At 43.7% G+C, this 24,066-nt stretch overlaps 1 protein-coding gene across 1 annotated transcript in view; it reads right to left on the bottom strand.

Annotated features, from left to right (window-relative positions):
- CDC45 (cell division cycle 45) overlaps nucleotides 1-24,066 on the bottom strand; it is a 111,040-nt gene that overhangs the window by 10,915 nt on the left and 76,059 nt on the right. Inside the window, exons 12-15 of the mRNA XM_077461651.1 lie at nucleotides 22,758-22,856; nucleotides 22,317-22,478; nucleotides 22,023-22,161; nucleotides 12,682-12,765 (exon numbers count right to left, since the gene is read on the bottom strand). Of these exons, the coding sequence (XP_077317777.1) occupies nucleotides 12,682-12,765; nucleotides 22,023-22,161; nucleotides 22,317-22,478; nucleotides 22,758-22,856 (484 nt within the window). The remainder of the gene's footprint in view (nucleotides 1-12,681; nucleotides 12,766-22,022; nucleotides 22,162-22,316; nucleotides 22,479-22,757; nucleotides 22,857-24,066) is intronic.

Genomic DNA, 24,066 nt, shown 5'->3' with positions numbered 1-24,066 from the left:
ATGGCATGATTGAGAAGTATCTGCCTGTATTTATCACTATTGAGGACACAGTCGATCCTGACCAAATCTACTCCATTTACAGAAATGCAGCCCAAAATTTGCAAGGAACCTCAACCACGCTTCACTGTTGCCTGCAGACACTCATTATTGTAATGCTCCCCAGCCCTTCACCAACAAACTTCCTCTTGCTAAAGCCAAATGTTTCAAATTTTGACTGAGTCCAGAGTATGGTGTATGATCTGTGACTTAAAACAACCTCACCTTAGTAGCAGAATTTGGCTGTTCCTCACCCAGTTTTAAGCATCCTACACAGCAGCTTCCCTTTCAGTTATTGATGGTTTCAACCCACATATGAAATTGACGCTCATTAGCACCTGCTTGGTATATGTCGGTATAATTGGTTATTCATTCACCTGACCGTGCAAGTGTACAAAAGTTAGGAATGCTGGTTGTAATGCCAAAAAGGGTAGTCACACCAAATATTGTTTTGATTTAGATTTTTTGTCTGTTCACTCACGTTGCATTTTGTGAATTGATCTTTTAAAAATATATTTTTTAATTTAATTCCTTCTTTACAGCAGGGGTATTGAAATAAAATCCTTAAAGGTCCAGTTGGTAAACGTTTCTTCTAGCTGAGGTCCGAATCATATGTTTGACTCTCAATGGCACCTCTGCACAATGGCAAACATGGCGTGCTTTTGCAAGTGCCACAGTACCATAGGTCGGTACTTCGCAATAAAAAAAAAAAAAAAAAAAAAAAAAAAAAAAAAGGGAAGGAGGAAGGATCAGGTACTTAATTTTTCTGCGTTTCTGCTTATAGGGCAGCCCACTAAAATAAATGGGCCACCTAAACGTTACACAAATATAAACCTAGCCTCAAATCATCCACATCACAATCTTTTATTACATCCTTGTTCTCAAGCCTGCTGCACATCATCCCCCCTTCACATTACAGTCCTCAGCTCCCCCCCTTCACATTCTTGTTTGTGACCCCCCACACTTTATATCACCCCTACTTCAAATTGCAGTTGCCAACCACCTCATCACCCCCCCCCCCCCCCTTCACATTCCTGTCCTCATCCCCTTTATAGCACCCCCCCCCCTTCACATTCCTGCCCTGCCTACAGTTTCTGATCCTTTCCCCCCCCTTCACATCAGCTTCCTCTGACCTTTATAATAATAATAATAATAATAAATAATAGTGCCCTCTTCCTAGCTTTGACAGGGCACAGCAGCTGACATCGGAAGTGCAGCAAAGGGATGGAAGGAGGGCGGGACCTGCCCCAGTGAACCAATTGGTTGTTAGAATGCAGGGCGGTTCTAGCAACCAGTTAACTGGGCCAGCATTGCTGTACTGCTCTTCTGATGTCAGCTCTGTAAAGACAACAGAGCCAGCAGGCAGCGGCCAAGGGAAAAATAGCAGACCATAAATGGCAGGGCCGGACAGAAGACTGACTCGGTCCACCATTTAGTGATGCCTGCTTTACAGCATTTCTTCACACCTCCATAAAACTTTTGCACAGCATTGTGCATGAGCATAAGGTGTTGTAATTGGCGTTCCTAACATCTTTATAGCACATTCATTTTAATGTTTCTGTAATGAAGATCCACGTAGCATTTAAGAATGGCATTTTAGAAGAGTGCCAAGGTAGTCTTGTAATCAGTATGGCAAACTGTACACAATATGAATTTACAAAAGGTGGATATACGAGAGACAGTGCAGCGTATAAAGAATGGACAATTAACTTGCAGCTTCTTGTGTGAAATACACCCTCTAGTGGTCCATAGTAGTGTTGCATCATTTTAAAATTAAAGTCCAATCAAGAAAAGGAAATTTATCTGCCATAGGATTTTTAATTCTCTCCAGTTCTGGCCAGTTATACACAAGTATCTGTACCAGACACAGCCAGTTCAATGATCTTCACTGTAGTAGAAGCATAACTTGGAACAGAACATACATCTGTCTGCTGACTGGACAATGAATGGGCAGCAACATGCTAATACGTTCAGCCCTGTGTTCAATCTTCCTGTCACTATCTTCATGCTCAGCATATTTGCCCTGCAGCAGAACTTGAACACCAACTAGTGCTCACCCACTTCTACCAGTCTGTGGCCTGCTGCGCAGGGGATAACTGCATTCTGTTAGCAAGACAGGATTTAGGTAATAATAATGGCTTTGAAAAACACAATTAAAGTGGTTGTTAAGCCACTCTAAACTGTATACACCATCAGCACTGCCTGCTTTTGTAGTATACCCCTGTGTGCGATTTATAAAAATAAATGCTGCAAATACCCAATTTCACTGCTGAGATTGCGATGACATGACCAGCCAGGTTTACCCATTTTCACCTCTGAGAGATGCAGAAGGGGCTGAGATTCCTCTGCTGATGTCAGTCTGGAGGGAGAGGGAGGAGAGAGCTGGCTGGTCATGTGATCGCAATCTCTGCTCTTAAATTAGGTATTTACAGCATTTATAATTTATGAATCATTCACAGAGGGGGACACTACAATAGGAGGCAGTGCTGATGGTGTATACAGGTTAGTGTTATGAGAGCAGCAGGAGGGGGGGGGGGGGGGTGACAGACAGACAGACACACACACAGAGCGAGGGGAGAGGACACAGGAGCAGAGAGGAGAGCAGAAAGCAAGCTGCTGATGACAGAGGCACGTAAACTGACCACGGTGTCTGGTCTCAGCAGCCACGATACACTGTGGTCAGTTTACAGAGGGGTGGAGAGAAACTGCCAAGATCAGCTAGGTTTTTTTTTTTTTGGTGTCACAGGGGACCAAAACACATAGGACAAACACGGTGTCACAACATGCTTCAAAGGAGCAAGATACTTGTTTTGGGTTAACACACACTTTAAGTATAACTAAGGCAAAAAACATTTTGTATATAATGCAGGAGGGTTTAGAACACCTGCTTCTATTGCCACCTGTGCCCCTTTCAGGGGGATTCACCCTCTCCATTTGTCCTGTTCACAATTTTAATAGAAACTTAAAATGTAGGAAACTCCCAAATTTTGCCAAAACAGTAAGGGAAATTTTCCATCGGGGATGCCAATTCTGGAGAGATTTCTTGTCACTTCCTATTTAGGCTGTGCAAAATCTCCTCAAGGGGACACAGATGGTTAAAAAACAAAACAAACAAAAAAAACAAACAAAAAAAACACACACAAGCACACGTTTTGCCTTTAGTTACACTTTTTTTTTTTTTTTTTTTAAACACAATACGCACCATACAATTGCCACACAACCCTTTGTAATTTATGGTTTACTAGTTGTGGTTTTAGGATGTACAAGCTGATAATGAAATGCCCGCATGGTTTTTAACAAGATCAACACTATCCATGACCTCATCTCCAACTCACTTACTTGGTGTTAGTTTGATTCCGGAAGCTAGGTTTCACTGAGTCCAGTAGAGGGCCACTGGAAAGGCATTCAGCTAGACCCAGTGGACTCCTTTCTTTTCGCACCTCCCTCATTGAAGCCCACTGTATTGATATTTCTCCTACAGCCTCCTGGATAAGTATGCGTCTGATGCTTTCTCTGCCTGGCCACCCTACTTTCACCCACTAGGATAAGCTAACACCCCAGGATCTACCTCTCAACTTCTACCTTTTACTAACACAATGGACACACACTCCTACTCACTCAGATGGACAACACCCTTAACCTTGTATTCTCCCACTTCTGCACTCCCTGCAAACTCTCCAATACCCCTTTTCTTTTCTCTGATCACAACCTTATCTATTTTACGCTCACTTCATCATTAACAAGCAGTTACCAGTAGGAGCTTTTGCCACTTCAACCCTCCTCTATTCTGCTTACTGACAACTTCTATGACATATCTAACCCTTGTCCTGCCCTGGACACATTTGTGCTCACTCCCTTCCTCCTTGGATACACTGGTTGTCTTCACTACATACAGAAATAAAGTGGTTATAAAGGCAGGCATTTCATCTTCAGGCATTCTTGTGTGCAGCGATGTTGCACAAGAGGCTCGGTTGTCCAGGATTCTGCCTCCTGATTGGCTGAGTCAGTAAGCCAATGAGGAGAGGGGGCGGAGAAAAGTCACAGCTCCATGTCTGAATGTACACAGAGCAGCCGCTCGGCTTGGGTGCCCCCATAGCAAGCGGTTTGCTGTAGGGGCACTCGGCAGAAGGGAGGGGGCCAGGAGAGCGAGCATCTGGGCTGCTCTGTGCAAAACCACTGCACGAAGAAGGCAAGTATACCCATTTAAAAAAAAAAAAAAAAAAAAAAAACCAACAACAAGGCTTTAATATTTTAAGCCCTTAGGCTTCATGTACACGGGACGTTTTTACACCCTCCCCTGAACGACTTAACTTGACAGATAGTAACCGACGCGTACAAACGCCCGCTTTGCAACGTTTACATTTAGAAGCGTTTAAAATAAATAAAACATTTTCTCAAACGGCCAAAAATTAAAAAACGTCTGTAAATTAAAAAAAAAAAAAAAAATAAACACACGCAGCTAAACGAGTTACCATGCTTACAAGCTGTTACATGCATTTGGCATTTCAAATGCCTCTGAACATTCGTCCTGAATGCATTTTTGTGCGCTCCAAAAAAATGCTTCTAAACTCAAACTGCCTAGAAACGACCCGTGCACATGTACTGATAAGATAAAAGGAGAGTTCAGGGGCAGCTGAAAAAAAACCAAAACACCCAACTGCTCCTAAACATCAGTTTACCAGCAGCAGTGTACATGAGGCCTAACTGCTCCAACCATGGCAAACAGATGTCACCAGAAAGCTCAAACAAAAAAGGCGTGTTTCTTGAGCAAGCGTGGGGTAAAACCAAGTCTCTGAAAGATTTTCCCCCGCATAAAGCTGCCATCCGAAAATATAATTCACGCTTCCATGCTGTAAAATCTATTTCCTCTTGCTCATTAACGCCCCATCATGCAGTCCTTGTCATATCTTTTCTACCTCTAACTCTCTACATCATCTCCCACTGCCAATGCCCACCAACTCATTCACTGCCTGGGAAACTGCTAGCCATTTCAAAAAGAAATGTCGTAACGAATTAGCCACTGTCCAGTCATCTCTGCCAAAACGTCCTCTGCTGACCCTGACACCATGAAGGTCATTGCTAAAAACGTTTGATGCCCACCACACCACCTGACCCCTGGATCCTACTCCCACACAACTACCCTGGTCACCCTCTGGCTCTGTTCAATGCTATCCAAGGCTGGCCATACAATACACAATTTTCCTTTAGATTTACCAAAACAATATAATACGAGATCATACCTAAAACACATTCAATTCCTATGCAATTAGGCGGGCCCTTGCACTACATTAGTTGAATATAAATCCAAAGGAAATTGATGGACATTGTATAATTGTATGGCCAGCTTTACTCCCATCTTCAACCTCCTCACTTCTCCTCTAAAACATGACCGGTTAAGCCCCACATGCAAAAAGCGCTCACTGGACCCAACCATTCTGAATAACAAAAGACCCATCTCTTTACTCCCATTTACCTCCAGAATCTTAGAATTGCTAGTCTACAACTGTCTAATGGATAATCTTCTGGACACCTTATGGCTTTCATCTGCAACTTCCCACAGAAACACTAATGACTTTTTAACTGCTGAATTTAATGGCCACTATGCAGTACTGCTACTATTAGACCTTTCTGCTGCCTTCAACACAGTAGACGCCTTGCTCCTCAAAACAATCTTCTCCCTTGCCTACAAAACTTTGCTAGTTCCTGGTTCTCCTCCTACCTACCTAGGCTCTCCCTTAACTGTCGCCTACAATTCTACTCCTTCCTCTCAGGCTCTGTCCTCAATCCTTTTTGTTCTTAATCTACACCTCATCCCTTGGTCAGTTGATAACCTTGCACGGATTCCAAGACCACCATGATTATGCTGATAATGTGCATCTCTCGTCAACTCCCAGTCATCTCCTTTAGTGTCCCCAACGGACATATCAGTATGGAACTAACAACACTTCCTAAAACATTGTCATTCTAGAACGGAGCTCATGATATTTGCTCCTCCCTGTTCCCCCTTTTCCATGACCTCCGCTTTCAATCCTACACAACCAGGCACTGCTACAAATCTCATCACCTTATAAAATGAGCAATACTTACCTTTGCAACCCTTTTCTCATCAACCTAGCTCTGCACAGGCTCCCCTTCAGTCTATTGTGAATGCTGCTGCCACTCCCAACCAACTGCTCAGTATCCACCTACCCTCTCTGCCACTCCTTCCACTGGCTTTTGATCACCCAATAAAATTTAAAATGTTAACGACATCCAAAGTCATCCACATCTCTGCACTGAGAAACATAACCAACCACATATCAAAACAGCAACCATACTAGCCACTTCAATACTCCCAAGACGTCCTTGCTTGCCAGCTCCCTCATCACCTCCTCCCATGCTCCCTTCCAGAGTTTCTCCTATCCACTGGAACTCCCTACCCCAACTTGTACCTATCTCCTACTCAGTCTGCCTTTAGGTGATCCCTGAAAGCCCTGCTCTTCACAAAACCCTAGCCCAGCTCTACCCAACTGCATTTTACTTTCGCAAAAAAACTCACCCATTAGAATTAAATGTGTTAGGTCTGTTTGATTACTATTCCAAATTCATAATTTGGCACTTATGTGTAATATTCATGGCACGTTTGCAAAACATATTTGGATTGGTGATTAATCATAATACAGTATGAATGAAAGACCTTGAGCAATTGATTTGATATGATTTTTCAGCTGTAGCGGAGTTGGTAATATGCTAGATGTTCCTGGTAATTAACTAGCTAGTTTGAGAATGACATATAAGGCATCTTGGTATAGAACGTCATGGGAGGTCAAAAATAGACATGTACCTTTAAATTCGGTTATGGTGGGGCGCGACATCCTGATAACTCCCTGCTAAAAATGACACTGAAATTTGTATCCTGGAACACGAAGGGTTTAAATATACCAGAAAAAACACTAGCTGTATGGCTGAACTCTGGAGGCAAAGACCTCAAGAAGTGTTTTTACAAGAAACACACTTTCAAGCAAATAGGATCCCGAAGTTGAATAATCATTTCCCAAACAGCGTATCAGTGTGTCTCCCTCAACAAAAATCAAAGGGCACAAGTATTCTCCTGGCCAAAACTGTACCCTGGCAGCTGAGAGACCTCCACACTGACCAAGAGGGTAGATACCTTTTTGTTAAAAGGTAAACTACAGTCACAGACATTCACTCTGGCTAACCTGTACCTGCCGAATGTAGATCAGATTTCAGCACTTGAATCCTGCTTATCCGCATTAGCTTCCTTTACGGACGAAACCCTGGCATTAAGGGGGGGCAACCTCACAGTAGATCCCCGGCAGGACTCCGCGTCGGGCTCCTCCTCAACTTTGTCCCTGAGATCTCAAAACCGAACCAGAGAATTGTTGCATTCTCACCGACTAGTTCACATTTGGCATATCCTTCATCCACAAGAGAGGGATTACACCTTTTTCTCAGCGGTTCATGGTTCATACTCTAGAATAGATCTTTTCTTAGTGTCCCATGCCACGATACCACTGGTCACCAATGCCCATATTGGACATATTGCACTCTTGGACCACGCTCTGATCTCCCTAGAGATAGCCCTGCAACACCCGAAGCCAAACTCTACCATATAGCGACTTAATGAAGCCCTCATTCATAACACAAAGGTTAAGGCAGACATTCTGCGGGAATTGGGATTTTTTTTTGAGAGCAACAAAGACTCGGTCCCTAACCCGGTTTATATATGGTCTGCACATAAATGCTACATCAGAGGTATGCTCATTAAAACATGGTCACAGACTCAAGGTGGCCAGGGAAAAAAGGCTGTCAGAGTTGCTTGCAAAGCTTCATGACTGTGAAAAGTGTCAAACTACACCCAGATAGGATTTTCGAAGCAGAAGTCAACAACCTTCGAGAACAAATTAAGGAACACTCCTTATTCCAATCTAAAAATAGTCTTCTAAAGCCACACAGAACCTTTTATGAGTATGGAGATTAATGTTTAGGACATTAGCAAACGCTATCCGAATGCAACGCAACTTATCTTACATCCCAGCCTTATTCACCCCCTCAGGACTTAGAACACATGATTCCACCGAAATGGCGAAGTCCTTCCGAGCCTTCTATGAGGCTCTTTATAACCTGCACCCCCACCCCTCGGTGGTTAGTCCCCAGGATAGGGTGGAGACAAAGATGCCTACCTTGAGACAGCTAAATTTGCCCTCTCTCGGTGCTGAGGAGGTGGATCTGCTCTCACAACCTATTACGACAGACAAACTAGAGAGCCATAGCGTGGTCTCCGAGGGGGGAAAGCGCCCGGCCGACAGTTTCACAATTGCCTACTACAAAACATTCCAAGCACAATTAGCAACCCACTTAGTTACCGCCTTCAACGCAATATTAGATTAGCATAATATGCCACATGACCTTTTACGAGCGAGCATCCCCGTTATACCCAAGCCTGAGAAAGACCCGCTTCTTTTTCTCCTAGCCACCCTGCGATGTCTTGGGACGCCGACCTCCATTATCTCCTGGATCTTTGCCATTTATTCTACACCTACTGCAACAGTCAGAGTGAACAGAGTTGATTCTAGTCCCTTTGCTATAAGTAACCTAACAAGACAGGGGTGCCCACTTTCCCCGCGACTTTTTATACTATCTTTGGAACCCCTATTGCAACACATTAGGCTTAATCCCAACATCAAGGGGCTTGAAACTGGCACATACCACCACAAAATAGCTGCCTATGCGGACGGTCTATTATTCTATATATCAGAGCCGCATACCTCCATCCCAGTCGTCTTATCCGAGATACGCAAAAACGGTGATCTGTCGGATTTTAAAATCAATCAAAAATCTGAAGCACTAAACGTCTCCCTATCTATGTCATGGCAAGGCTGCTCTAACTCCTGCAAGCATTACCAGTTAGGATACCGCAGAGATTTTTTCGTAAGCTGCGCTCAACCTTCGTTAACTACATTTGGCAGGGCAAGCGTTAACAGCTTAGGAGATCACTACTAGAGTGGCCAAAACTCAGAGGAGGGGTTGGCCTCCCTGACCCCGCCCTGTATTACACAGCAATCCACATGAACAGAGTTGTGGACTGGTGCAGACATTCAACACATACTGTGGGTCCGCCTGGAGCTGGAATCAGTGCCAACTCCCCTGGCGGGTCTACCTTGGAGTGGGTCTCGTTTTTCCTACCCACGTCCATTAATCAAACCCACTTTACAGGAGCTTCACAGATATTTCAGGATAGCAGAAACAGCAAGCTTTCCTTCCCAGTTAACGTCCATAATTGGGCACCCGGACATTATATCAGGCCTCTCCGACAGATCCTTTTGGCGCCAACCAGAACAGAGACTGGTTAGAGCCTCCTCTTTTCTTAGCCCTTCAGAATGGATTGATCTCACAAGCCTATATCCTACCCTTAATGCCTCTATTTTGGGCAAGTAGAAGATTTCTCAACTTTCACACTTCATCCGATCCCTCCCCGATAACGGCTGTTTTCGTAGACAGCCAATGTCCTTTGAAGACATGTGCCTGGGTGATGAACCTATAAGGAAATCTCTCTCTCATTCATAGAACATCTTGCTGGCTCACATATCTCAACATACGCCCCCCATACTTGAGGAAATGGGAGAGAGATCTTAACATCACATTCACTGAGGACCGAAAGAAGCGCATTCTCCTTATTGCACTAAAGTCATCCTTGTGTAGCATATACCAAGAGATCACCTACAAGATCTTGAGCGTCAATATTTCAAGGACATAGCCCACTGTGTTGGAGGTGTGGTAATCGAACTGGCACACTACTTCACATCTTTTGGGAATGCCCAGAGTTGACCCTTTTTTGGAGGCAGGTATTGCAGATAATTCACAAGATTACAGAGGTCTCCCTTCATGATAACCCGGCGATAGTACTCCTAAACCTAAGCCCCATGCCGTGCAAGAGATTTTGCAAATCCTTAATAAAACACCTCTGAAATGCAGCCAGGGTGTGCGTCCCCAATGTGTGGAAACAACAATCTCCACCGGTGGTGTCACAGTGGTTTGCTAGGATGTGCGACATACAGCGGATGGAGCAACTCCCAGCTGTCTTAGGGGAAAGGGGGGAGGAACGCAATACAATACTCAATGGACACACTGGAATCTGTTCCGATACTCAGATGAAAACAAATCCTACATTTGAATAACCTGTCTCAGGGAAATTTAAAGTAGGGGACCGCCGACCCTACCAGAACACTCAATCTTGCGCGCCCCCCCCCCCCCCAACCAACTTACCTACCCTCTTCAACTCCCTTTACTTTTTTTCTTTACTCTCCCTTTAGACGCCTCTGGCGTCATCCATTCTGTTTTCCTATTAAATAGAAAAATCCTTTGGTTTGCAATAATCCTCTAGTACTGCCCCTGCAAAATCAGGACCGTGAGCCACATATTATAGGAGGTACATTACTCAAGATCAGACCTCTAAAATATAATGGTTCGGCTCATGCCAAAGGAGGAAAGTTTGCTTTAAATGTCAGGTTGACTCTCTCCTTCCTCAAGGTTCCCAATCATTGGCCCATATAGGCCCAATAAAACCATATTTTAGTATTGAGAGTTCACTCTATTGTTCAAGTTGAATTACAGGTTAGAATTATGGTGGAGTCCTTAGACTCCTGACCTAATAGATCTATGGTATGAAACCGTGCATGCTCTCTCTCTGAGTGGATATCTCTTAAGAGTTATTTGTATTGCCTAACCTTGATTTTTGTAGGTTGATATGTGTGTCATTTTGTCACTCTGTACAACCCGCATTCCTTAACCAGTTCCTGACCAGCGCACGCCGATGTACGTCGGCAGAATGGCACGGTCAGGCATATTGGGGTAAAGGTACGTCCATTTTTATATGCCGCCCTGCCATCGTGTGCACGCTAAAAGCGGCGCTCTCGCGTGCCGGTCGGGACCCCCGTGGGTCTGGTCGCAGGTCCCGCGGACTCGATTGCCGCGGTGATACCCACGATCGTCTCACAGGGCGGCTGAACGGGGAGATGCCGTTGTAAACAGCATCTCCCTGTTCTGCCTAGCAACAAGTGATGCTGATCTCTGCTCCATGTGATTGGAGCTGAGATCGGTGTTCACTAACACAAAGCCCAGCCCCCCACAGATAGTAACATGCCCCTAGGAACACTTAACCCCTGCAATGCCACCCCCTGGTTAACCCCTTCACTGCCAGTGTCATTTACACAGGAATCACTGCATTTGAATAGCACCGATTGCTGTATAAATTACAATGGTCCCAAAAATGTCCGATGTGTCCACCATAATGTCGCAGTCACAATATATTAGATATATATCTATATATAAAAAAAAATAAAAAATAAAGGCGGCGGCCATAAAACTATCCCCCATTTTGTAAACGCTATGACTTTTGTGCAAACCAATCGCTTATTGTGATTTTTTTAACCAAAAATATGTAGAAGAAGAATAAGTATCGGCCTAAACTGAGGGAAAATACATTTTTTTTTATATATATATTTTTGGGGGATATTTATTATAACAAAAAAAGTAAAAGTAAAAAGTAAAAAGTAAAAAATAATGTTTTTTTTTTTTCAAAATTGCCGCTCTATTTTTGTTTATAGCGCAAAAAATAAAAAACGCAGGGGTGATCAAATACCACCAAAAGAAAGCTCGATTTGTGGGGGAAAAAAAAAAGGACGTCAATTTTGTTTGGGAGTCATGTCGCACGACCGCGCAATTGTCAGTTAAATCGATGCAGTGCCGAATCGCAAAAAAGTGGTCTGGTCTTAAGCAAGCAAAATGGTCCAGTCTAAAAGTGGTTAAATAAGGATAGAGATAGATAATATATATATGGATAGAGATAGATAATATATATATATATATATACACATACATACATACATTTTTTTTTTATGGACGGTAGTTAGAGGAATTATAGGTATTTGTCCAAATACTGTTGAGACTAGCAAAGTCAATTATTAATATTAGTATGTATTTACTTACTGTAGTTAAAGTAGGTAATGTGTTCATTTCAGTAGACATTTGGTTATATTATTACATGATCAGCACATTGCTACAAGTATAGAGTGTTACATATGGGCTTGTCAATAAAAGGCCATATATGATTCTCTGAGTTAGTACCTCCTTTTGTACAGCAAGTTGCTAAAGTTAGTAGAAATTAATGCGCACCATACAAGGTTCTGAGTCTTTGTGAGATTATGACGTTCACATGTAACATATCAAGCCTTCTCATTGTGCTGTGCAACTTGCGCATGCGCAGTAGGGAACTGAAGCCGCAATGCTTCACTTCGGGATTCCCTTACTCAGAATGGTGCTGGCAGTAGCCGAGCGATTGCTTGGCTTACGACATCGCTGGACTCCAGGAAAGGCAAGTGTCCATTTTTTTAAAAGTCAGCAGGTGCAGTATTTGTAGCTGCTGGCTTTTAATAATTTTTATTTTTTTTAGGTGGACTCCCTTTTTAAAATGACATATGGGTCACATAACTTTATTGGCTCATAGAGGAAGTCTAAATTGCTCCTATCCATTATTTCCTTCTACAATATTTGCCCCGTGTCAATATTTCCAATCAGACACCACAAAGAAAAGGCTAGGAAAACATTAGTGCTAATAGTGTTTAAGAGTTACGTTTGTTTACTCACAGAACTGACAAATGACTTCAGCAAGTATTTACAGAGAAGGCATAAGGAAACAGACTTGGAAAACATCTTTACATCTGGTGTTCCCTGTATACAGAAAAAAAAAATAAAAAAAAATTAAAAACTTTCAGCAAGATATATCTACTTATGCAAGTCCAGTAAAATCAAACTTTCTATTCAGAATTAAAGCAGAAATTATGGTTTTATTGAACAAATAACAGCATTTCAAGTGTATTTTTTTAAATCGGAACAAAAAAAAAAAAAAAAAAAAAAAAAAAATGTTAAAATTGGTTTTCTAGAAATCTTTCTAAAAATAATCAGCCCTCTAGGGCACGTATCAAGTTGATTTTTTACCTAAAGCTGGCCATAGATGGAGCGAAATGTATATGTTTCAGCAGAGACTGGCTGAATTCTGCCCCATCTATAGCCACTCCCACTTAACAGAAGTCGATATAACAATCAGTTAATTGTATACCTGGAGTGTGCTTGTAGCAATGAAATATAGGACACTTACACATCTCATAAAAATAGAATATCATCAAAAATAGTTACTATATTTCAATAAACAAATTCAAAAAGTGAAACTTCTATTTTTTTCAAAAAATTTTTTTTTATTGAAAATTGTATAGACAAAGAATACAAGTACAGTACAACAATGGTCAAATTCGCTTTTCCAGCGTATATGTGGGTCTTATATAAAGATTCACATTCAGTCCCTGAGGGGGATAGCAGAACATCTGTCAGCCAGAGTAAAAAGACAAAGGTCAGTCCTCGTATGCATATATCGCCTAGAACATGAGTCAAACCGCGTCCTTTATATAGATATATAGATCTAGATATTCTTAATATAAGCAATGGTTAGTGTACGCAATCTGGCTATTAACTAATCTGTGGCTTTAGAGCATTGGGTGCATGGGAAGACCCATTGAAGATAAGACCCTTAGTTAAAGAAAAGGGGGGGGGTGCAGTATAGAGAAGGTAAGGGGGAAAAGGGTAGGGGTATCTGTTCAACACGAGCACGATGGACATGACAGGGGAGTTGTCACGTCACTGGACTATATTGGTGTTATACTGAAGAGTTCAGTAAGGTCTGTCCTTCGTCAGAGAAAATGAACATATTCCATAACGACCAAGTTTTGGAGTGTTTGTCTTGTTTGTGTTGGGCTGTGAGCACCAAGTCTTCCAGTGATTTAATATCTTCTACTTTGCGCAACCACAATCCCACTGACTGAGGCACGTTTTGCTTCCATGTAGCTGGGATAGACGACCTTGCGGCATCAAGCAAACGTCTGATCACAGATTTCCTGTACGACCGTGCCAGAATTGCGGTTGCGTGCAGCAGAAAGAACCCTGTGTCCCTCTGAATTACGGGATCTGTCAGCTTCTGAATGGTTTTTTCAATTGTCGTCCAAAAATGTTGTAATAATGGGCAAGTCCAGAATATATGTACAAGTGTCCCTTTTTTTGTCACCTCCAGCACTTATCTGAAGTATTGGGGGAAAAAAAAAATCTATGCAGTAACCGAGGTGTACAGTACCACCTAGTTAAGATTTTATAATTTGTCTCCTGAACTTTTGTGCAGATAGATGGCATTGGGAGAATTGTAGAATATTTTGTTTTTGTATGGCTGTGAAAGTACATTGTAAGTCATTTTCCCAATTCTACATGAACAGTAGATCAGGTTGTTCTGCTGGAGTGTTGAGTAACGTATATGTTTTGGAAAGTACCTGGGATTATGTACCTTCATCTATACAATAGTCCTCTAGAGTTGTCAGGTCGTGTTAAAAATGTGTAGTGTCTGGAATTGAGTGGATGAAGTGGTGTAGACGGATTGCTTTCCAAAACGGTAGCTGGAAACCTACAGTGTCGCTTGTCAATGATTGGATCGAGGCCCAGTGTTCTATGTAATGTAGTGCGCAATCTTTACCTTCAGTCTATAATGTGTCACACTCTGAGTGATCCAGACCTGGTGCAAACGCTGGAGTGCCCAGGATAGGGAATAGTGGGGACTTTTTGGAGGTCAAGGGTGTGGACTTTATTATTAGTGAGGCTATGTATAGTGTGGCTCCTATGATCGGATGTTTCTTCATGTCTGGAGGGAGTCTGTCATAGTACCAGATTGCCCCTTTCAACGGGACCTCTGCCTGGATGCGCTCTACTTGAACCCATAATTTAGTTTGTTCGTGTCTGTTCCAGTCGATAATCCTCCCTAGATGTACCGCTTGGTGGTAGTGTTTCATGTTGGGGAGGGCTAAACCCCCTTGATGCTTCGGTAGCATCAGGTAAGGTCTACGTAGTCGAGGTTTCGAATGTGACCAAATAAATTTTATGAACAGTGAGTGTACTTGTTTGAAACAGAAGGTATTCTGATCGGCAGTACTTGGAACAAATACAGGAATTTCAGGAGGATGCACATTTTAAGATGATTGCACCTCCCAAACCATGAGTGTAGGCCTTTTCCCCATTCCTCGAGCAGTCCCTTTACTTTGGATAGCATTGGCGGAAAATTAAATTCAAATGTGCATTTCAAATCTCTAGGAATGTTGGTTCTTAAGTATGTGAAGTGACTGTCGGACCATTTAAAGTTAAAGTTAAATTTAGACTGCAGGGGGATACATTTTTCTGCTGGTATATTAATGACCATAGCTGTGGATTTGTCAAAGTAAATTTTTAGTTTAGATAGGTTCCCATACCTCTTGAATTCTTTTATTAGATTTGGTAGGGAAATGACCGGGTTTGTCAGGGAAAACAGAAGATCGTCAGCATATGCAGAAATCCTATACCAAGTTTGATCAATGGTAATTCCTGAAATATCCGGGTTTTGGCGTATCGTGCATAAGAAGGGTTCCAGTACCAAGGCATAGAGAAGGGGTGATAAGGGGCAACCCGGTCTGGTTTCATTAGAGATGAAAAGGGCCGGAGAGGACTCCGTTGGCTTTGATCTGGGCTGTTATAGAATATATGTTTGAGATCCAGTTTAGCATGTGCCTACCAAGTCCGATGTGTTTAAGGACCGAGGTCAAATTCCCAACTCACCCAAAGGCCTTTTCGGCATTTGTACTGACATGCTGTCTTAGTCACTGAGACCCTGTGTATTAGGTTAAGCACCTTAGTGGTCTTGTCCCTAGCCTCTCTCATGGGGACAAAATCCACCTGGTCCAAATGTAACAAGTCTGTCATATGTCGGGATAGTCTGTTGGCTAGTACCTTAGTAAGGAGTTTGAGATCTAGGTTTAGGAGTGATATGGGCCTATAGCTGCCACAAGCAGACTGATCTTTTCCTTCTTTAGGTACGAGGGAGATGTGGGCACTTGGAAGTGTCTCTCTGGAGTCAGCCACCGTCTGTGAGGCCGTTAAAGAGTTTTAGCATGTGCGGGCCCAGAATTGGTAGACAGGTTTGGCAATATTGAAGTGTGAACCAATCTGGTTCCGGTGCCTTGCCCGGTTTCATGTTTTTGATGGCGCATTGTAATTCCAGCAATGTGATGGGTGCTTCCAATGTGGCCGCACTTTCCCCTGAGTGTGGGAATATTAGATTGAATAAGGTAGTCCCTTACTGTAGCGTCACTGGGTAGCTTTTTCGGGGATTGTATAAGGAGGAATAGTAGGCCCGGAATGCATTGGCGATCTGAGTGAGTAAGGCTTTCCTCTGTCCTGAGGGAGAGAGGATTTGGGGGATATACGCACAGAGTCTCTGTTGTCTAACTGTTCTGGCAAGGAGTTTCCCCGCACTTGTTTCGATTCGTATGCGAGTTTCCTACATGTTTGCAACGCAGCTTTTGCCTGGTATTGTAACAGATCCACAGTTCGTTTGCGAAGGGACAGCAGTTCCACTTCTAGTGATGTTGTTGGGTTTCGTTTGTGTTCCTTTTTCAAGTCATGTACCTTCTGTAGGAGCAATTTTAGTTGTTTCTCCCGCTCTTTTTTTAATGTGACCATGCTTAATCAGAATCCCTCTAATCACAGATTTGTGGGCTTCCCAAAGTATCCCAGGATTGCAATTGTTTACATCGTTGGTTAGAAAATACAGATTAAGCTCTTTTGTGACGTCCTTCAGTACGGAGGGGATCTGCAATAGGCTTTCATTTAGCCTTCAGAATTTTGCTTTAGTCATCAATATCTAAGACAGGGAGTAACGTATCGTAATAGTTGCGTGGTCTGACCAAGTTATGCCACCTATGGCCGCAGCGACCGCTGCCTTTAGTTGGCTATGTGGTAACAGAAAAAAGTTGATGCGCGAGTATGTTTTGTGTGGTGGCGAGAAGAACCTATAGTCCATCTCCCCTGCGTGTTGGAGCCTCCATACATCTATCAGCTTGGCCTCATGGAGAATCCGAGCGATGCGTCTATGCAGACCGATTCGCAGGGAGGAGGTAACGGTAGATGTGTCCACTGCTGGGTTCAAGGGGACGTTGAAATCACCACCCAAAATCAATTGTCCTTAAGTAAAGCTTGGTCAGAGTATTTTGTTTAAAAGCGTCTTGTCTGTCATTTGGTGCGTAGATTGTAGCTAGTGTCACCAACACCTCACCTGTAAGCCCTTTAATGAACACATATCGCCTTTCCGTGTCGATTTTCGTGTCCGTACATGTCCAAGGTACTTTCCCTGCCAGGAGTATGGACACTCCCTTAGATTTGGCCGCTATATTTGTGGCATGGTATGTAATTGGAAAACACAGTTTTTTCAGGCACGGCGGTGCCCCCGTCCTAAAGTGGGTTTCCTGAATGAACGCTATGTCTGCTCTCGCTCTTGAGATCATTCAAGAGCATACAGCGTTTCTCAGGTACATTTAAACCTTTTAGCGAGAAACAGTAACATGGTCCATCGAGCTCGCGTCAAAAAGGCAAAATGGTAAGTACCAGAAAGAAGGGGGGAGGAGACTTAGTCTAGGCAGGAGAGATAGGAGAGTCTAGGAGAGAGGGGGAAGAAGGGAAGGAGGAGAGAAACAGGGTAAGTTCAAAAGAGGAGTGGGGCGGGCAATCAATTTTAAATTGACAGTCCGATCCAGAGACAGCAGTTAATAAACAACTGCGTGCAAGTTTTTGCAGTGAATCACGCACCGGGTATCACCGGGAGGATGCTTCAACCCAATGGGGATGTGGTTAGACTAGGACCATGGGAGCCAACACCCAGGTCCGCCCACCCGCCCTAAAGTGCAACTTTAGTAACAAACAAATCCAATGAGGGGTCAAGCAAGCAATACTTTTATATGTATTCCGACCTAACCCCAGTGCTGTAAGCATAAAACATAACACAAACATTATCTGCAGGCAGCCAAAAATATAAGTGCAACCTGGAACCATCAGTGCTCTTACTACTTCCTGAACCCCTCCGGCCAAAGTTACGGCAAAAGCTGCGTTTCCCTACATGACCACGGGGGAGGCACTGTGAAGCGGGTGGGCCCATAGACCACCTAGATCCCTTTTGGGCACACCATGCGGGAAGACCCCAGGCCCCCCCCCCCACATCCCAAAACCCAGAGTACCCACGGTGGCCATAACCCCCCCCCCCCCCACCAACACAGAAACCCTGTCGTACTAGCATACTGCAGGGATGCGGTACATAATAACTTAAGTCTCAGCTCGTTTTAGTTGTGTGCTCCCCACATGTGCTTGTTCCTGCACAAGATCAGTGGTTTAGGATTCTCTGTCGCTGTGAATGGGTTTTCCTTCTTTTGATATGACAGTTAATCCCCCCTGTGACTCCAACGATTGTGCCATCCTTAAACCCTGCTTTATTCTGCAGACATTCAAACAATCTGCCGTGGGGGCTCCTGAGGGTTTGGATTGTTTCCATCCAACCCACAGCTGGCCAGCAAAGAGGCGAAAGGGGGGGGGTGTCTATTGCACACCGGGCACTGGTGTCAAAAAAATGTAAATAGGAGTAGGCCTCCATTCCTACGCTCTAACAATCCACCCCCACCCACCTTCTCTCACCCACCCTGGATAGCACCCCTATGGTGTAACAGTCGCTCTGGAGTATTAAGGGTAAAAGAGGTAAATAATGTCTTACTTGATTTGCGCTCGGAGGGGGAAGGTGTCACTCAGATCTCGACGTCTGATGGGTCCAGAAGGCTGGCTGCAGATTCATGTAAGACAGAGGGTGCACCTAGCAGAGGCCGCTGCTAGGTTTCTCTGGGTGATTTCTGGGGAGGTAAAGCGGGATGTGTCGATTCCTTTGTGGACTTGGCGATCGGGGTCTCCGTTGGTTTGGTCCTTCCGGCCAGGAGGAAGATCTCCGAATCAACTGGAGCCAATCTGGGACATCCACTGGGGCCGTTTCCAAAAAAATCAAATAGCGCAGGGAGCTCTGAAGGGGATCGCAGAGTGAAGTGCGCTTGTTTCTTAAAAGTCACTGCTATGGGGAAGCCCCATTGATCAGTGATGCCATTCTGTTGGGCAATTTCCAGCACTGGTTTCAGAAGAGTTCTCCGTTACAGTGTGGCCCATGAGAGATCTGGCAGGATTTGGATGGTAGCTCCATCAAAGTCCACATCTCTTACCTCCCACGCTTTCCGCAGAATGACTTTATGCACATATTGATGGACCCTGCAGATCATATCTCGTGGGTGATTCGGGTCAGTCGATCGCGGTCCCAGGGCCCTGTGGATCCGGTCGAAAGACATGGTGGCTGGAACGTCATTGACTGCCACGTCTCTGAAAATAGCCAGTGTAGTGGCTGCCAGATCTTCTGTGCCCGTGGCCTCAGGCAAACTCCGGAGTCTCAGGTTATTTCTCCTGCTACGGTCTTCTATTTCTTCCAGATGTAGTTGCTGAGAAAGGACTGACATTGACTGGGCAGCCTGTGTGTCCTCCACTCTTTTCAGTCTCCTTTCCAGATCTGTAACAGTGGCTTCTCCTACGCCCATGTGGTCCGTCAGAGCAGTGATGTCTGTATGCACTGCTGCTGTGTCCCTGCAGTGAGATGCCTTCAGTCTGCTGGCTAGCAATTCAAAGTCAGCCCTGGTCGGTATGGCTTGCAACAAAGCCCTCAGGTCAGCGTCTGCATGCAGGGTAAGAGGAGTATGACTTGAGTCAGGCATATCCTGGGAATCGAGGCAGAACACTGCAGGAGTCTCGCTGTCCAGGGCGCAGGGGGCCATAGAGGTTTCGGAGAGTCGCGCTGTGCTGTACTCACATGTCCCCTGAGTCTCGTGGTGTCCGCCATCTTGGGAGCAGGAGACGAGTCTCGGGAACCAGGGTAGTACTGGTCGATCGTATTAGACTTTGTCGGGTTGGGAGATGGTTTCTTGTACTGCTTGCTGTCCTTTCCTCTGCATTTTCCAGCAGAGTACATGACGTTATTTGCTGATTTTATCACTGATGACATGGCAGGAAAGGCCCGGGACAGAGTGGAAGCTCTTCAGCTACATGTCTTCATATGGCCATGTCCAGACCACACCCCTTCGGGCCGATATTCTTCCTATAAATTGCTGTGTGTGGGGGGGGGGGGGGGGGGGGGGGATGCCAGTGAATGACACAGGTAGCTGTTAGCAAGTGGATAAGCTCAGGAGGCTATATTGAGAATGAGTATTGTCCAGGTTGGTTTGGAGAGCCAGGATGCATTATTGGTGCTGTTCTGGGTGGAGCAAGATGGCTGCCGTACACTAGGCCTGAGCCAGAGCTCCTCCCACAGGCTGCTGAGGGAATAGACCCGTGGATGGCACAGGTGGCAAGCGGTAAGGGAATAGGCTCCGGAGGCTGTGGGATGTTTAGGCCAGCCTGGGAGTATCAGAATTCATTGGATATTCCGTGGCTGGGTGTAGCAAAATGGCCCCAACGGTGTGCCGGCTGTCCTCTTGTACCAGAGGTACAGTGGCGGATGGGAGAGAATAAATCGACCGTTAACCTCGTAGGCCATGGCTGCCCGGAGGATGCAGGGGGCCTCAAGATGGCGGAGGGCCTCGGCAGTATGGAGCTGATTGCAGGCCTGATGACACTATAGCCAGCTGGACTCCGTATTAACCGTTGGGGCTGCGGCACAAGGTGCCCAGGGGTAAGCAGGCGGATTCAGGAGGTTCACCTGGGTAAAAAGAGCAGCAGATGGCAACGGATAGTGGCTGGATGTGTGGAGCTCCAAGCCAACACATCCTCCCTGTTCCCACACATTTGGCACATGTTCGAAACTGCCATTTTATATAGATGCGTTACACACAGAGTGATACATTTCAAACATTTTTTTTTTTTAAAAGGAAACTTTCACACTGGGGCGTATCGGCAGTAAAGCTTATGGCCGAAAAATGGTTAAAAATGCCCACAAAGAGCCGCTGCCCATTGATTTCAACAGGCAGGTGCACTTTAGGAGCGTATATACTGCTACTAAAAAGCTGCAAAGATGCTGCTTGCAGGACTTTTCCCATCCTGCAAGCGCAACAGTGACAGGAGAGGCGCTTTACAGGTGCTAGAGCACCTGTAAAGCGCCTCGGTGAGAAAGTGGCCTTAAAGTTGAGGATTATGGCTTATTAGCTAGTGAAAACCCAAAATGCAGTATCTCAGAAACATAATTACACAAGACCAATAAAAAAAAATTTTTTAATACATAAACATTGGCTTACTGGAAAGTATGTTCATGTACAGTATAGTATGCACTCAATACTTGGTCGGGGCTCCTTTTGCATGAATTTGTGCATCAATGCAGCGTGGCATGGAGGCGATCACTGCTGAAGTGTTATGGAAGCCCAGGTTGCTTTGATAGCAGCCTTCAGCTTGTCTGCATTTTTGGGTGCGGAGTCGCTCATCTCCTTCTTGACAATACCCAACAGATTCTCTATGAGGTGTTTGCCGGTCAATCAAGCACAGTGATACCATGATTATTAAACCAGGTACTGGTACTTGTGGCAGTGTGGGCAGGTACCAAGTCATGCTGGAAAATGAAATCAGTATCTCCATAAAGTTGGTTAGCAGAGGAAATCATTAAGTGTTCTAGAATTTCCTGGTAGAGGGCTGCACCAATTTTGGACTTAATAAAACACGGTGGACCAATATCATCAGATGAAACGGCTCCCCAAATCATCACGTAATAAGATGGTGCATCCAACAGTGGCTTCCCTGTTGCTGGGGAACCTATAGATACCACTAAACATGATTGTGTCGTCTGTCCAAGTTGTTTTTCTCCACTAGCACATGGAGTATAGCACTTTATTATTTTGCATACTAGCCTTGTGATTGTACATTTGAAGTTACTGCAATGAATGCAGCTATTGTTCACACATTTGCATTCTATCTTATGTGCCTTTTCTCTTGTTTTTGGAAAAACCGAAATAAAGATATAATTTATATATTAAATACAACAAACAAGCATGTAGTATAAAAGAGGATGGTGCTGACAAAGCTCTCATACAAACCTCCATGAGATAGCAGTACAGGAAAGGGCCCTGGGACAAGATGAGGTTAGTACAGATACAACTTGCCACAGTTTGCTGAATGGCACGCAAGAGTTTCTTGGCAAGCTCCAAGCCAGTGTGTAATTTGTCCAAATTGCTCCTGTAAAGAGTTAACCAAAAACGTTGTCAAAAACATAAGCAGCATTACAACATTAGAGAAGAAATTGTATACACCCATTTACTGCACACAAAATGAAAAATATAAACATTTACGTTGCAAGAAAAGCAAAAAGCAGGTAAAATCTTTTCAAGTACCTGGACAAGCTATCCAAAGCATTTATAAAGTTATCAGTCCCACCCTCATCTTTCTCTGTGTTCTCCAATAGTGAAATTACAGCAAATACAACATCACTGGCCAGGAATTTATTCTTAAACCCAAACTGCACGCTGAAGGTCTGTACTCTGATGTCTTTCATTCTGTCAGAAAAAGAAAAGAACAAGTTTATAGCACTTTTAAACAAAACATTTACTAAAGTAAGCATGAAAAATGTGGCATTGAGAAGATGCTAGCTAAAAAAGCATGATAAAAGCATATTCCGGGTAAGAATTGGGAAGACATACCCAAAACAGCAGCAGCACGAGATTTAAAATGTATTGAAAAAGAGAAAGGCAAGTATCTAAACTATTTTCTTTTTTTTTTTTTGAAAGAAAATTGAATGAGAGAAGAAATAGTTAATGTATATATAAAAATTATACCCAAATTTGTTGGCAGATTCTTCTATCATTTCCCGAAGATTTTCCTTCAGGGATATGTCCATGGAGTTAAATTTCTGTTTCACTTGCTTTAAAGGCAGTCTAGGAAAAGAACCACACAATTTAAAACCAGTTATGAAGTATAGAAATGAAACCACGCACAATTACACGTGTCTCTCCAACGTTCAAGAGTTAGTTATAAAAAAAAAAAAAAAATATTGGTGGCCTGCACTTTGTTGTGTGCACAATATTACCTTCAAGTATTTTTCCCTAAGCAGGCCAAAGTCATCATTAAGGTTAGATCTTAATTTTTTGCTGTGCGAGAATTTCCCTTTCTGAGTTTAAATTCATCTAGGTTTTTTTTTCTTTTTTACAGTTTAAAACTAACAAGAAAAGTAAAACATTTTGACTATTAGGCCCCTTTCACACTGTAGGGCCATTCAGGTCCGCCTGTCCGCTGACATCTGACTCGGTCAGACTCACCAAAAGCAGACTGATGGCTCTACGTCCGAATCCGTCACTGGTGGATCTGATGAGATCTGATAATGGACATGCTGTCTGTTTTCATCCGATCTCTCCATAGAGACCAGCAATGCTCGATAATGCCCCTACCCGCTCAGTGAGCAAAGAGGGACCTGTCATCCGCCGGCTCATCGGAGATCAACGGAGAGAGATCTCCCGCTGAGCTGGCAGACAGAGGCGGACTCCGTGGAAGTGGATCCGCCTAGTAGGAATGAGGCTTATTCCTTTTGTATTGTACTGTAATTGTGTTGTCCCCCCTATACATTGTAAAGCGCTGCGTAAACTGTTGGCACTATATAAATCATGAATAATAATAATAATAATAATAATAATAATCTGCAGTGCTAGAAAAAAAAAAAAAAAAAAAAAACTGTTAATTTGGTAGAAGATACAATTTGTAAGTAGTGGGTGGGGGTGACTTTAAACCACAAATAATGTGTTGCATTTTCCAGGTTAGTGTAAACAAGGGGAAGCCAGTCTTTATATCAACAGCAAAAGGTAAATGATTAAAGCAGCACTGAGATGCAATAAAAAGGATGAAAAAATGTAAAAAAACAAAACAAATAAGATTGTTTGTACTTACTATAAAATCCTTTGAAGAACACAGCTTAATAAGCAACCTAGGGCAATACTGCCACCTACAGGAAAAAATAACACTAGGCCCCTTGAGGATATAACCCCTCACACCAGCTCAAGCTAGCAAGCTGTCCGAGAAAAGTAATTTTACAGCGAGTACATAAATATTTTCTCAACTCATCCAATGAGGGGCACATCTGGATATTAGGCAACA

Source organism: Lithobates pipiens, unplaced genomic scaffold (assembly GCF_037356315.1).
Source record: "Lithobates pipiens isolate NorthernLeopardFrog02 unplaced genomic scaffold, aLitPip1_a1.2 Scaffold_3, whole genome shotgun sequence".
NCBI lineage: Eukaryota > Metazoa > Chordata > Amphibia > Anura > Ranidae > Lithobates > Lithobates pipiens.
This window is presented reverse-complemented; position numbering and strand designations above follow the sequence as displayed.